Source organism: Gadus macrocephalus, chromosome 19 (assembly GCF_031168955.1).
Source record: "Gadus macrocephalus chromosome 19, ASM3116895v1".
Classification (NCBI taxonomy): Eukaryota; Metazoa; Chordata; class Actinopteri; order Gadiformes; family Gadidae; genus Gadus; species Gadus macrocephalus.
In genome coordinates, this window is record NC_082400.1 from 15,596,647 (window position 1) to 15,611,738 (window position 15,092).

General features: G+C 45.7%; 1 protein-coding gene across 1 annotated transcript in view; it reads left to right on the top strand.

Annotated features, from left to right (window-relative positions):
• LOC132448053 (dedicator of cytokinesis protein 4-like) overlaps positions 1 to 15,092 on the top strand; it is a 75,177-nt gene that overhangs the window by 17,599 nt on the left and 42,486 nt on the right. The window contains exons 5-11 of the mRNA XM_060039116.1: positions 1,884 to 1,965; positions 2,316 to 2,376; positions 2,643 to 2,775; positions 3,093 to 3,181; positions 9,810 to 9,935; positions 13,100 to 13,224; positions 14,733 to 14,901. Of these exons, the coding sequence (XP_059895099.1) occupies positions 1,884 to 1,965; positions 2,316 to 2,376; positions 2,643 to 2,775; positions 3,093 to 3,181; positions 9,810 to 9,935; positions 13,100 to 13,224; positions 14,733 to 14,901 (785 nt within the window). The remainder of the gene's footprint in view (positions 1 to 1,883; positions 1,966 to 2,315; positions 2,377 to 2,642; positions 2,776 to 3,092; positions 3,182 to 9,809; positions 9,936 to 13,099; positions 13,225 to 14,732; positions 14,902 to 15,092) is intronic.

Consider the following 15,092-nt stretch of genomic DNA (forward strand, 5'->3'; position numbering starts at 1 on the left):
CACCTAACGGGATTAGCGGCGGCAGCGGCGGCGTTCGCTCGCCAGCTCGGATGAGACGCGCCCAGCGGGGGGGCCACGACAGCGGGCGCTGTTCTGGGCACACACTGGTTTTTTTGGTGTGTGTGTGTGTGTGTGTGTGTGTGTGTGTGTGTGTGTGTGTGTGTGTGTGTGTGTGTGTGTGTGTGTGTGTGTGTGTGTGTGTGTGTGTGTGTGTGTGTGTGTGTGTGTGTGTGTGTGCGAGATGGAGAGAGGGCCAGAGAAGGGGAAATACAGGAAAAAAAATAAATAACTACAAAGGGAGTGAATAGACTTTGACCACAACATGACCTACACCATTCCCCATCTGAGCAGAAGGCCTTTCAGATCAGAGCTGCTTTGATTCAAGAGGCTTTTGGCCACTTTTTTTTCACAGAAAGGATTTCATTTTTAAATAGCTCACCCTGGTGTGTTCAAAAGTTCAGGCTCAATTTTTTTGTCCCTGGTCCCTGGACGGGCGGCAAGCTGATTACCAATTCAATCGTTAAACTGGCCTTTAACGATAGGACACCGGACACCAGAAGACAGATAGGGTTTACACTGTCCCACGGTGGTGGTATCGTTTCTTAGGTGTTCGGGTCCATCCTTGAGATGATCTTTCTGAAAAAGAACCAGACTCACCAAAGCCATTTGTTTTGTAGAACACTTGTCTTGTCCAAGAAAGTCTAATTTATTCTAGCCTAGGGGTTTGATTAAATCACAATTTGGGTTGAAGATGGATTATGAAAGTGTTATATAATCAGGATGGGTGATTTTGAGGCATAAATTGTAGTTTGAGTACTTTCGAGTTTGTGAAAAGAGAAGCATTATATAAATGCTTGTCTACTTTTTCATCAACTCTGTCTCGAAACTAAACTCCAACTCTCACTCTCTACAAAATGTGTGGGATGTTTGCGGAATAATTATACATTCACTCCGAAACCCATCCATAGCGGTTAAAAAGTAAAAGGCATCAAAATGGCTTCCTTCAACTGTAAACGATAATCAACATTGAGTCTGTGTTTGTTTGTTTCAAACTGCCACAACGTTTTTGCTCATTCTGTATTCTATTTATGATCTTTGCCAATCAACGTCAACCTCATTTGACTTTGGGCTTGATGTCACTCTTCGGCGTGTGTCTCTTCACTGAGCGACGGGGATCTGGGTTAGCATGTCTCTCTCGGATCGCTCTTCTCTCCCCCAGCGAACGCCCAACCTCATGAATATTAGATTCAGTCGACGACGAGCACACCGTGGTTTGAGTGTGCTGTCAGAAATGAAGCTAAAAGGGCTTTGTTGGGGGTTCGGTTTTTGTTTTGTTGTTTTTTGTTATTTTGTCGCTTCTTTTATCGGGGTAAAGTCATTTTTTATTCATATCTGTTGGGCTAACCCCTCGTTTTGCAATTCTATTATTTAGTCAATCGCCCTATTTCTCCATCTCCCTTCGCAGCGTTTCCGGTTGGTTATTGTCTTCAAAGTATTCCGATTTGCAGGCTTGTGCCTGAGCTTCAAACTTTGATGATTAGTTTCCTAAAAATGTCTAACTCTGTCTTGATGAAATGGTATTGTATGACTTCCCTGACTGTTGTCTCTCCTTCACCTTCTCTCTATACTTCTCTGTTTGTCCTTTTCTTCTTCTCTATCTCTCTTCCTCTCCTTCTCTTCCCTCTCTCTTCCTCTCTGTTTCTCCTTCTCCTTCCCCGTCTCTTCCTCTCCCTCTCTCCTTCTCTCGTGTCTCCCTCTCTCCTTCCCTCTCTCTTCCTCTGTTTCTCCTTCTCTCCTTCTCCTTCACTCTTTCTTCCTCTCCTTCTCTTCTCTCTCTCTCGCTCTTCCTCTCCTTCTCTCCTTCGCTCTCTCCTTCTTTCCAGTGAGCGATTCTTTGTGAGACTCAATAAGACTGGAGTGCCCAAGTCCCCGGAGAAGACGGAGAGACAATGCACTCTGTTTGTGGTGAGCCGCGCTGCACGCACACACGTGTGTTTATGTGTGAACTTGTTAAAAAGACGTGTGAAACGACAGCATCTATGAAGCATTCAACACTCAATGAAAGCACGCACAACATTGCACGGACAACAAAACCGCACACACAGCCAACGACTACACACACACACACACACACACACACACACACACACACACACACACACACACACACACACACACACCATGACAACCTGAGCTACTTACATTTTGTTTGGATTAGCTTTTCTCCTGTTTTACTCTAAAGTGAGAGTTTATCGTGTGGCTACAGTGTCATTGTGTCTGATGAGTCTTCTCTGGTGCCTTTTTCACACCATCAGGATCTGGGCAGCAGCGACCTGAGGAAAGATGTTTACATTGTGGTTCACATCGTCAGAATAGGTGAGATCGTGTTTGTGTGTGCACACTTGTGTGGGTGTCCTTGTTAGTGTCCGATGTAAACATTTGTTTTTTTTGTTTGCTCATGTGTGTGTGTGGTCACACACGTTAATATATGTGTGTGTGCGTTTCTTTGTGTGTGTGTGTGTGTGTCTTTGCGTATGTGTGTTTGGGTATGTGTGTTTTAACATGTGTGTGCCTGTGTGTGTGTATCTGTGTGTATGTGTGTGTGTGTTCTAACATTTTTGTGCGTGCGTGTGTGTGTGCAGGGAGGATGGGCACGGGGGAGAAGAAGAGCCTGTGTAGTGTTCAGTACCGCCGCCCGTTTGGCTGTGCGGTGGTCAGCATCGCAGACCTGCTCACCGCAGACTCCAAAGACGACCACCTGCTCAAAGTCTACTCGTGAGTCCCGTTCCCAAGCCCTGGTTCAGAAAGTCTTGAGGCAGAAGTTGGCTGCTGTGGGAGTTTGTTCCTGCAGCATTGACGTTATTTTATCACAATCCACGGAACAGCAAAATTATGAAAGAATACTAAAATAACATGCATAGAAAAAATCTGTTTCTGCAAAATGGAGTTTTATTATTACTCCATGTCACATTTGTATGCTCTCTTTCTCATTAAATTAACCTTGTCATCGCGCATTGAGTTATCAAGAAACCACAGTGTAATGTGTACATGCTTCATCGTGAATGAATGGCTTGTGTGTGTCCGCCCGGCAGGTGTACCACGGAGAGCGAATGGCACCAGATCCACGAGAACCTCATCAAGAAGGCCAGCTCCCGATACAACCTGTCTGGCTCCAACACCGGTACGCACGCCGCCATTTTGTCCCCTGCCTGTGTTCAGCTGCCAACTGTGTCACAAAGATAACGGCTTTGTACAAGAAGGTAGCCGTTTAGTGAAATTCCAAAATACTGCTTATGCAGTGTCATATTGTTCAACTCAAACGCAGAACACACATTTCGATTAATATGTTAAAATGTCTTCTTGTTGCTTGTCTTTTGTGCTTTGTTTTTTTGTCTACCGTTGTATTTTTTCCGATTGGCTGCTAGACTAGACCACTTCAGGTTTGAATCCGTAGAAGGGGCAAAATCGCCTCGGGTTAATTATCTCTCCATTCCATATCAACAGTAATAGAGGCGTGTGCTCTTAGACAAGGAGAAGCGATACACATTCTAATGCTCCCGTTCAACATGTGGGGTGTAGTGTCTTCCTCTTCCACAACACAACAAACGATCAAAGCGGTCCACCCGCTGCGGATCATCTCCGGCACGGCGAACATTGTCAGCCGCGTCTACAGACGCCCCCCCCCCCCCCCCCCTCAGAGTGGTCGTTTGTTTATGTAGCGCGGAAAGAAAGAATTGTGATACTAATTCGCTCCCAACGTGTTGTGTGAAACAGGGCCTCCTGCAACCTGCTGGAGGCCTGTTGTTCCTGACAGCATGGCGACTCCCGACTGTTGTGTTCTTAACCGGTCCGACAACAAAACCTCTCTGTCGGTGTTCATCATTGTTTCCCCGTAACTCCCCGACGGCTTCATAAACTGCACTGCGTTGCGTTTTTTTGGCACGGGGAAGAGAAACGACAAAATGAAAGGGAGAAGAGAAGAGGGAGGGGAGTCTTCTCGGAGCCAGGGAGGAATACAAATCAAACTTTGGCACTGATCCACTGAATAAGCTCCTTGGTACACACACACACACACACACGCACACACACACACACACCAAGACACACACAGAGACCCCACAGACACAGCCACACACACAAACGCACGCACGCACACACACTCTCTTAGAAAACCAAATAATTACTTGAGGCGACGCACAACTCGAGAATATTAAATAATCATGGATAATCTTGGGAGAATGCGGGTGGAGGGGGGGGGGGTGGTGTTGGGGGGGGGGGATGGAGGAGAGCGGTAATTACATCTCCAGACAAAGAATCATTTAGCGGTCTCTTCACGCCACAGCGCTTTAATTGAGGATCACAATGTGGCATCGCGCACGCTCGGCCCCCAACCCAACTTGGGGCGAGAAACCTTTGGATTGGGAGATGTGTTTGCCACGTTTTTTTCTCTGCAAAGATGATCTGATTAAGGAGGGGGAGAGAGAGAGCGCGAGGGAGACGGGGGAAAGAGAGGGGATGAAGGGAAAATCAGTATGAGGGCCTGAGTCTTATTCTATTGTTCCCGATGAGTAGAGAGTGTACGTGGAAGCATGCAGAGTCCCAGAGATAAAACGCTGCAACTGGCGTATTTTTTTCAGAGCGTGCCGACTTTTTGGTGAGGCCGCTTCGGGCGCACTGAGTTGAAAACATCGGAACTTTCCAGAAATGCGCTTGTGTCGTCGCGGTCACGCCTTTACAGGCGGACAGTCGCGTGTCAGCGGGGGCAGGACTCGTCACCCCTTTAACCAAGAAGACGGAAAGGAGGCGTGTTTGGTTTGCGTCTGCTCAATGCAGAGCTTTACGACATGTCCGACAGATACCGTCAAAAGCCTTCTAAATGTAATATAAATATCGATAAAAGCAAAGGGGAGACGCTAGTTGTTCGCACGACAGCTGTGAAAGTGCTGATAAATGTGCGCTTTTTCTGCTAGACAACAAGGCTATGTGGGCACTGGCTCTAAGAAACAGAGACGGAGAGCTGGCTCTAGATGAATTGCACAGTAAAACAAGGCAACCGAAGCAACGGAAAGGCAGGAAGACAAACTGACCAACAGATCCCCGCATCGTCACCCGGAGATGAACACTGAACCAAACACATTGCCACACTATCTCCAATTACAATCCCACATCACAAATAAATTGATGACGCTTCTTCTCATAACACCCATGTCCTCGACTTTTCCCGCCTTTAGCTGCCATTTCGTCTGAGATAACACGCTAACGCCATGCCATCAGATTTTACACCCCTACTTTGAGCAAAACGCATAATGGATGTTAGCTGCTTAATGCTGCCTTCTCGGTCTATGACATTGCTGATATTGTGTTGAATGTTTTTATGTTGCCGAGTACTGCGGTGTGCTTTATACTTTGAACAGTGATTATCCTCGCAGGAGAACATTAAGATGACTAAGCTGGCTCAGATGGGATTATACAGTATTATGGTCTGCCTCAACGGTTGGTTAAGGCGATATTACCGGTAGATCCGTCAACATTTTTGTCAAGGTGTTTATACTGTTATGATGTGGAGCGCTCAGGAATGTGCAGCTGAAAGTCAGCGAGAAACAGCCAACATTTCAGTGCTTCTACCGCAAGCTTTTTGCAGAGGCGTAACTGTGAATGGTCATGCTGAACAACAGTGTGTCATAAGGAATTGTCTAAATATTTTGCAGAATTGTGCATTCCGATAAACACCAGCATTTATATCCACGTAAAGAGGCATCTCTTTCTCCTTCACCGATGAAGGGGTTTATTTGTCTGAAGATTCAACTACTGTAATTAAATGTGGGCGGGAAATTATTGTTGGGCTCTCAGAAAATCTATATTTGAACAATGAACATACACTCACACGACGGATGCAATGATACGCACACACAAACACAATTGATGATGTAATTTCATTGGAAATAGCTCTAAAGCAGGTGTGTGTGTGTGTGGGGGGGGGGCTTGCTCTCAGTGCTTTGGCTACACTGAGCTCCTCTATTAAGAGCCTCTACATTGTTTCCCATCATGCACCTGTCTGCCAGTGATATTAAGCGTGGATTGCTCTGTATTGATCTGGTGTTTATATGATATCTTTTCTAGAGAACAATGCTCTAAGTCCCTACAGAGAACTTTGCCACCAGTTTGTTGAAGTTTCCACCCACTTCCCTCTCCTACCAACGTTGTTTTTTGCTGTTTCGTGTCTTCGTATTGAGTTGATCTTGTGCTCAGCCCATCTGTGTGTGTGCTACTGGATGAAGTAGTGCTGTATGACTCTGATTGATTCACTTAATGACTCATATCATCATTCCAGCACCTAACAGATGTGATGTGGGGGCACAAATGATGAAAATAAGAACAACATTTCTTACAGAATCAGTATTCACACCATATCATCGTGTGTGTGTGTGTGTGTGTGTGTGTGTGTGTGTGTGTGTGTGTGTGTGTGTGTGTGTGTGTGTGTGTGTGTGTGTGTGTGTGTGTGTGTGTGTGTGTGTGTGTGGGTGTGTGTGTTAGTTTTACAGTAGGAGGTCTCGATTTGACAGTAACTCCAACTGTTTTAGAGTGTTAAACAAGCGTCTTTAAGTTTAAATGAACCACCTGTTTCAGCACGAATTCGAACACTAAGAGATTCCAAAAAAAGTTTTGGGCTAGGAGTTCTTTGAAGAAGTCTTATCCTGCAGAGCAGGGTAGAACGTTCACAAACAGGTTGACTTGTACAAAACAGGATTGTACACCTATTCTCTTAATGGCAGTCCTATTATAGTTAAAGCGACAAAGTGGCATACTGGGAAGATCATTTAAGGGAGAGAGCGAGAGCGGGAAAGAGAAAGACAACTGACAGGTGAGGCTGGGTCCAATAAAGGCGTCGGTAAATCTGGAAACCATCTATTATTCAAGCTTCTCAAGTCATTACACACTGCTCTTTTCATGAGAACAATGGACATGGAGTGGTCATTTAAAGTGAGCTGTCTGTTTCAGTCAGAGTAGGTGTGTGTGTGTGTGTGTGTGTGTGTGTGTGTGTGTGTGTGTGTGTGTGTGTGTGTGTGTGTGTGTGTGTGTGTGTGTGTGTGTGTGTGTGTGTGTGTGTGTGTACGCGCACGTCATCTGTATAGAGATGATGGATTTTGACCTAGAAAGAAACTGCCTCGTTGCAAACATTGTGTCCATATGTTTGCATGTGGGTGTCATTGATGAATGTATGAAAGGATGTAACACACTCATGCCTGAGCATTGTTATGTTTTGGGTGTAGATGTGGTTGAGATTGACAACAGGGTAGATCCGGATATGCACATCCATATCCGCATTTGTGTGAGTGGTGAGCTCTGAGTATGGGGGGCATGATGTATGTTTGTGTGTGTGTGTGTGTGTGTATGGGTTTGCATTTGCGTTTATATCTATGCGCTTGTCATTGTGTGTGTGTGTGTGTGTGTGTGTCTCTTAGGGCTTGCATATGTGTTTATATCTGAGCTTGTCGTTCTATATTTGTGAATGTGTGTGTCTGTTTGTGTCTAAAGGCTTGCATCTATCTTTATATCTATGAGCTTGTCAGTGTGTGTGTGTGTGTGTGTGTGTGTGTGTGTGTGTGTGTGTGTGTGTGTGTGTGTGTGTGTGTGTGTGTGTGTGTGTGTGTGTGTGTGTGTGTGTGTGTGTGTGTGTGTGTGTGTGTGTGTCCTCGCTCTATGGCACTCCCTCCAAGTGATCCTGGCGGTGAGCCAGAAGTTACCCATTAGCAACCAATTAGCCTAACAGAAATCAGCACACTGTCATTCACACACACACACAAACACAAACACACACACACACTCTCACACACACAGAGACAACTAAACACACACACACACACACTGGCCCAACTGCTAGGGAAATTACCAAAGATGGAGGGCGAGAGCGACATATAACGGGGGAGAGACATAAAGAGGGGGAGAGTGACGTATAGAGGGGGAGAGAGACATGAGGAGGGGAAGAGAGACATAAAGAGGGGGAGAGTGACGTATTGAGGGGGCGAGAGACATGAAGAGGGGAAGAGAGACATGAAGAGGGGGAGAGAGCCACATAGAGGAGAGAGACGTATAGAGGGGGAGAGTGACGCATAGAGGGGGAGAGTGACATAAAGAGGGGGAGAGAGCCACATAGAGGAGAGAGACGTATAGAGGTGGAGATACATAAAGTGGGGTAGAGAGTGGGGGTGCGAGGTAGTTTGGAGAGGGAGTTAGAAAAATAGAGAGTGAGAGTAGGAAGGTTTGCGAAATTGAGGTCACAAGAGAGAAAATGAGGATTAGAGATGAAGTAATGAGTTTTTGAAACTTGTAATACTAATGCTGCTCCATGCAAGCGTTTGGTTCAGTCGGTGGCGATTATTCAGTCGCCTCCACAGTACAAGTGTAGGCAGGCTTTGACTCATCGTCCAAACATTTTAGCACATTTTATTCAGGCTGAACATGTGTTTGCTGTTAGGGGTTTTCTGAGGACGGTAAGGGAAAAAGGTTGAGTTAAAGATAAAGGGTTGGGGAGGGCCACATACGCAGAACAGAATAACAATAAATCTGATTTGCCTAATCGTGGTTCTTCAGTGTGTGTGTGTGTGTGTGTGTGTGCGGTTGTGTGTTCTCCCATCCGCATCCCCAAACATAACTCCATGAGACACCCCTTCCCATTAAATCCACATCTCCCCCCTGAGAGAGGCACTATCTCTGGTTGTGGGTAGTCTCTCTCTCTCTCTCTCTCTCTCTGTCTCTCTGTCTCTGTCTCTCTCTCTCTCTCTCTCTCTCTCTCTCTCTCTCTCTCTCTCTCTCTCTCTCTCTGTCTCGGTCTCTCTCGGTCTCTCTCTGTCTCTCTCTCTCTCTCTGTCTCTGTCTCTGTCTCTGTCTCTGTCTCTCTCTCTCTCTCTCTCTCTCTCTCTCTCTCTCTCTCTCTCTCTCTCTCTCTCTCTCTCTGGTAGTTTTTAGTTTTCCTTCTTGATTCACCCTGTACACAAACACGTAGAGAACTGAATGGAGGTTCCAATAGGAGGTTCTGATTCAATTTGCCGTCAGAGTTGACATTTCGGTTTCCTGCATCACAATATTGAGCTGGCTCTTCTGTCTCCCTTCTTTTGATTTGCTCTTAATCATAAATCTATTTCTTGGTTTGGTAGTGTGTGTGTGTGTGTGTGTGTGTGTGTGTGTGTGTGTGTGTGTGTGTGTGTGTGTGTGTGTGTGTGTGTGTGTGTGTGTGTGTGTGTGTGTCTCACAGACACACACACACACACATGCACACTGAAGGCTCAAATGTATTTATGAGGACATTTATTTGTGGGGACATTTATGAGGTCTCAACATGGCACCTTATTGGGTTTTAGTTTCCTAAAGTAGGACTCGTTGACAGGGCTGAAGACAGGCCGTCACAGCGCGCTGTGTTGGACTGGAGGGCTTCGTATCAACTGCATAGGGACCTTCAACCCACTGACCTTTCCTTGTTGCCCCTTTTTACTATTGATCCCATTTCAAAGCCACTCATAGTGATGTCTTTAAGCAGCAGGCAGGGGCTTGGAGGCATCGTTGCTCATGGAGGCTACCGGCGTAGCCTGCGGACATTGGGGATCATACCTTTCGGTCAGGAGCTGAAAGCCACTGCGATATCCTTCTTTAATAACTTTATGCTTATTGCAAGTCGCTTTGAATAAAAGCGTCTGCCAAATGCCCCCAAATGTGAATGTATAATTTGTTCTTTAATTGACAATTGCACCACTGTGTGTGTGTGTCTGCGTGTGTTTGTGTGTGTGTGTGTGTGTCTGTACGCGTGTGTCCAGGCTTGTCGGTGGCTCTCCAGCTCCTTCACGGGGACATAGACCAGCTGAGGAGAGAGTACCTGGTCCTGTTCAAGCGCGGTGTCTCCATCACCAGGAAGCTGGGCTTCTCTGATGTCATCATGCCAGGTAAGCCCCACACACACACACGCACGCACGCACGCACGCACGCACACACGCACGCACGCACACACGCACGCACACGCACACGCACACACACAAATAATTTTTGCATCCCTGGGCAGATCATTTATGGAATTGAGGACATATACATACATATAAGACATATAGCATCAATAGACAAACATGTAGACATACACGTGAGACATAAAGCATCGATAGACAAAATTGAAACATAGCCGCTGACAGTATCAAGCATGACAGAAGACAAAGCATACATATATTATCAAGAGGCTACATAAGTATATCCAAAATTGCATAAATGCGAGACATTTTATGAACTAAATATTGCACTAGATCTTAATGTTTTTGGTTTAACAATGTTTTGTACGGTTGTAAAATTCAGACGTTAGATTAAAATCCTAAGCGTACTGATCACCGACACGTAGGATCTGTAGGCACGCATTCGGTGAACGCAAACTCGTCCGGAGGTAGAACAGTGTGAAATAGTGTCTGTAAAGGTTTCAGATCCACATTGTGTAGGCTGGCCGCTGGAGGAATAGCCTTATTAAAATCCCCTTCTGAAAGTTTCATTCAGTCGCATGAATGAGTTTCCTTCTTATTCGTTGTCTCCTCCCCCACAGAAATTCTGCTGTAACAGAACGGGGTCTGCTGGAATCCAGATAACGTTATGCACACTTTTCTTTTTATTTATTTTTTATCAGAGATGTCTAATTTATTCCAATTAGAGCCTTGCACAACACATGTGGTTATTTATGCATGCAACACTTTGACATCGTTAACCTTTGACCTGTTAGCTTGCACAACTCAGAGATCACTTCCTCTTCGTCTTGTGTGGGTGATGAATGTATTTCCACAAACATATTCATGGTGACACATATATATATATATATATATATATATATTTTATATATATGTATACATATTCGTTTTTCCCTTTGTAACTACATGAGTAAGACGCTGTATATGTATAGATGTGTTTAAGCTGCTCATTTGAATATGTCAGTATGCACCGACGCACGTTAGTGTAAATGCCTCCTGGCATTTTTGCGTCCGAAAGGTTCTCTCCGTTGCCATGGTTACATACATGTGCATAATTGTGAGCTGAAGCGTGCCAAGTCAATTATCTATATAACTGACTAATGTATGCGTGCATATTTATCTTATTTCCCACAAATGAGATGATGTTTCGCGACGGTGCACATCATTCAGCTACGTTGAATGACGTGTGTTTGACTCAGTGGTTGGTTGCTGACCTCTCAAAACACACTTTCCTCAACTGAGAAACAAAAGCAAAGTGGATCAAATGAAAATGTGTTTTTTGTTCACCCAATTGTTGGTGGGGGGGGGGGGGCGGGGGAATCATTGGTTTTATTTTGTTTTAGTGTATCCCCAAGGCGGTCTCTTTTGAGCAGAGAGAAGCCAAGACCTGGTTTTGTAAAGATACACTGCGTGTGTGTGTGTATGTGAGTGTGTGTGTGCGTGCGTGTGTGTGGTCCCCCAGTGCCCCAATAAACCGCTTAGATGTATGTTCACGCTGGCTGTCGCAGTATCTCCTGCCTTTGAACCTCTTTATAACGTTCAGCTCTCCTACCTATTCCGCCAGTGCTACGGGCCATGGGAAATCCCTCTCTTCTTCTTTCTTCCCCTTCTCCGCGCTGTCATTTCTCTTCCTCTCTCACTCCTTCCTTATCGCGCTCAAGAAAAAAAATACATTCTCGACAGTTCCCACTGCGTGTGTTCATGTGAGTGGGGAGGTTCTGTTATTTTATTTTCTGTTGACGTGTTTCGTCTGCTGAATCACTTTTGCATCTCTGAATAACTGTTGAACGAACTGCTGAATCTCCCTTTATCTCTCTATATTTAATCTGCTATCTTTCGTTTTGATTGAGTCATTTTGCATTTGTTTGTTGTGCTCATTTAGCATTTCTCCCTATCATTCTGTTTTTGCGTCATGATATTCTCTCTCGCTCGCTCTCTCTCTCTCACTCTCTGTGAGTGCATGTGTGCACATGCATGCGTTCAGAGTGCAAGCGCGCACTCACACACACACACACACACACACACACACATACATAGACGCGCACACACACACACACACACACACACACCCACACACACACACACACACACACACACACACACACACACACACACACACACACACACACACACACACACACAATGAAGCTATAATATGACAGGAAATGGGTTAGTCTTCTGCCTTTGTTGCATTACGTCACCCTCCTACTTCCTGTCACTTCCTCCTATGGAGAAGCAACCATATATGGTCGACCATCTGTTTCACTGGTCCATGAACAGCCGTTCATTGTTAATTTGCACAATAAGGATTGGACACATTTCCTATATTACTCTCATTTTATACAACTATCTAATCATATAGCAGACACTTTTATTTAAAGCTAATAACAGTAAGTACATAGGTTTAGACTAGGTCATCAAGGAGCAGGGAGAGCTGGTAAGAGGATTTCCCTCAAGGACTTTGGCCACAACATTATCCTGCAACACACATTACCGAGGCCTTGTATATGATGAGCTTTACAAAATATTCTACTCATACAATCTAAAACATAACTGTTGACGATAAAACGGTCAATTGTCTTGTTACCGTCTTTATTTCCATGCGGTGCATGAGAGTGAAAAGGTGAAGACATGTGTTGGCAAGGCGCTATCTCGCGGGGTGTGTGCTCTACTGTGTTTTGAATGAGCCGGCAGGATGCACCTGGGATTGTCGACTCGTTCTGTGTTGGACTGAAAGCGCAGGTCCGAGTGAGAATCATGAAATAAATTCAAAACAATACACAGTTGTAGCCTTCCAGCTGCTGCTAACTAAAGCTAGGAAATAATACTAAAAAAGAATACATTATGAAGCCAAAGACAAAGGAAGCACCTTTCTAAATGAAAATGTCCTTGTGAAACTGTATTTCAATATTTGTCAAAGCCACGTCTTGGAGGACATTTTATCTTGCTTCCCGTGCTTCTAACCCCTCATTTTTTAAAGCAGAATAAAAAGAAAACATGGAATATAACTGCATTAGCGAGTCAAGCCCTCCGATTGGACGGCGGTTGGCGCCCCGGGGGCCGTGTCTCGTGTCCATAATGATGGCCTGCTCTCTCCGTCGACCTTGCAGGAGAGATGCGCAACGACCTCTACATCACCCTGGAGAGGGGCGAGTTTGAAAAGGGCGGGAAGAGCGTGGCGCGCAACGTGGAGGTGACCGTGTACGTGCTCGACATCGACGGGCAGATCCTCAAGGTAACGCATACCAAATATCGATGTCAGCTTTATTCATGGTTTTCAAGGATTTATTCAACATAGTTTTATTTGTTTTCAGTTTTTTTTACTTTTTTTTACTACACTTTTTGATTTCTATTATATTCCTCTACTCTCCCTTTCTATTCCTAATTTAATTTTTTTATGATCTTTTATAGCACCTTTCTGCACACTTTTTGAACCACTGTTTTAATAGGTGCTGTAATAAAAATATCATCGTTGGTTATTAATCAATAGATATTAACAAACGAAAAAGGAAATAACCCTGAATATTATCCATTGCCATGGTATAGTATTTGCGGCATAGCTGTGACGTAGTTCTGCCGCTGACTGGTCAAACCCAGTAATGTGTATTGACTTTAGATACAGTGACCTAGTTGAAGCTGGGTTCCTCTCTTGTCGCGGGTCTGTTCGTGGTCTTGGCCTCTGCCAGTCCATTTCTGTGGGTTTGCTGCCAAATTCGGCATCCAAAACAGACAACAACCCAATACGCACTACGCACGCACGCATCCACATCCACACACACACACACACACACACACACGTGCAAACACATGCGCACACACCCATTGACATTAAACACAAACACGCATACACATCCACACCTATCATCACTTACAACAAGCTCATACTCATACGTTGCATGTGTGTTTGTGTTGTGTGCATATTTTATAACTTTAATGCCATGACCTTCATGTTTTGGTTTCCCCCCTCCCCCCTCCCCCCTCCCACCTCCCACCAAAAGCTCTCGCCCAATCCCTACTCGGCACTCCTTCCAGTTCGTTGTTATGTACAGTATAAAAGGTCGTCAGCAGGAGCCAGTGTTTGCGTAGTCGCTCCATCAGACGTGATGTCATCGAGACGCAGGTGTCTCTCATTAAACTAAGCAGGGCTCTGCTCATTGTATGGACCGGGGGACACGCTCCGTGGTCAGTGTGGGATATATTTACAGTCTGAGTCGACCATCGTGCCCCGGTGCATTACAGGAGCAGACCCATAATTAGGTTAATGAGGGACACCTGTGTATGTCCTGTGATGACGTCTCGAGGAGAAGGCTCTGTGTTGTGTATGCTCTGATTGGAAGCAGCCTCACCTGTAAGTTGACTTTCTCTCTCTCTCTCTCGCGCTCTCCTCGCTCTCTTTCTCGCTCTTGCTGACTCTCTCTCTCTTTCGCTCTGTCTCTCTTTCTCATGCTCTCTCTCGCTCTCTCTCTCTTTTTCACACTGTCTCTCTCTATTACTCTTTCCTCTCACTCTCACATTCTCTCTTTCTCACACTCTTTCTTTTTCTATCTCTATCCCGTGTCATGTCTCTCCCTTTATCCTCTCTCTCTCTCTCTCTCTGTCTCTGTCTCTGTCTCTGTCTCTCTCTCTCTCTCTCTCTCTCTCTCTCTCTCTCTCTCTCTCTCTCTCTCTCTCTCTCTCTCTCTCTCTCTCTCTCTCTCTCTCCTCTCTCTCTCCTCTCCCCCCTCTCTCTCTCCCGCCCTACAGAGTCACGTTGCGGCGGGGTCTGGTGAGCCCGGTGGGGACGACTACCACTCGCTGGTGCTGTACCACAACAACACCCCCCGCTGGGCGGAGCACGTCAAGCTGCCCATCCCCGTGGACATGTTCCGCGGCTCGCACGTCCGCTTCGAGTTCAGACACTGCTCCAGTGAGTGTGGGGGGGGGGGGGGAGAGAGTGGGAGAGAGGGGGGGAGAGAAAGAGAGAGAGAGGGGGGGGAGGGAGAGAGAGAGAGTGAGAGAAAGAGGGGGGGGAGAGAGAGAGTGAGAGAAAGAGGGGGGGAGAGAGAGCGTGAGAGAGAGACTTGGCTGATGTCTGTTTAAGTCAGAGTGTATGTGTGTGTGTCA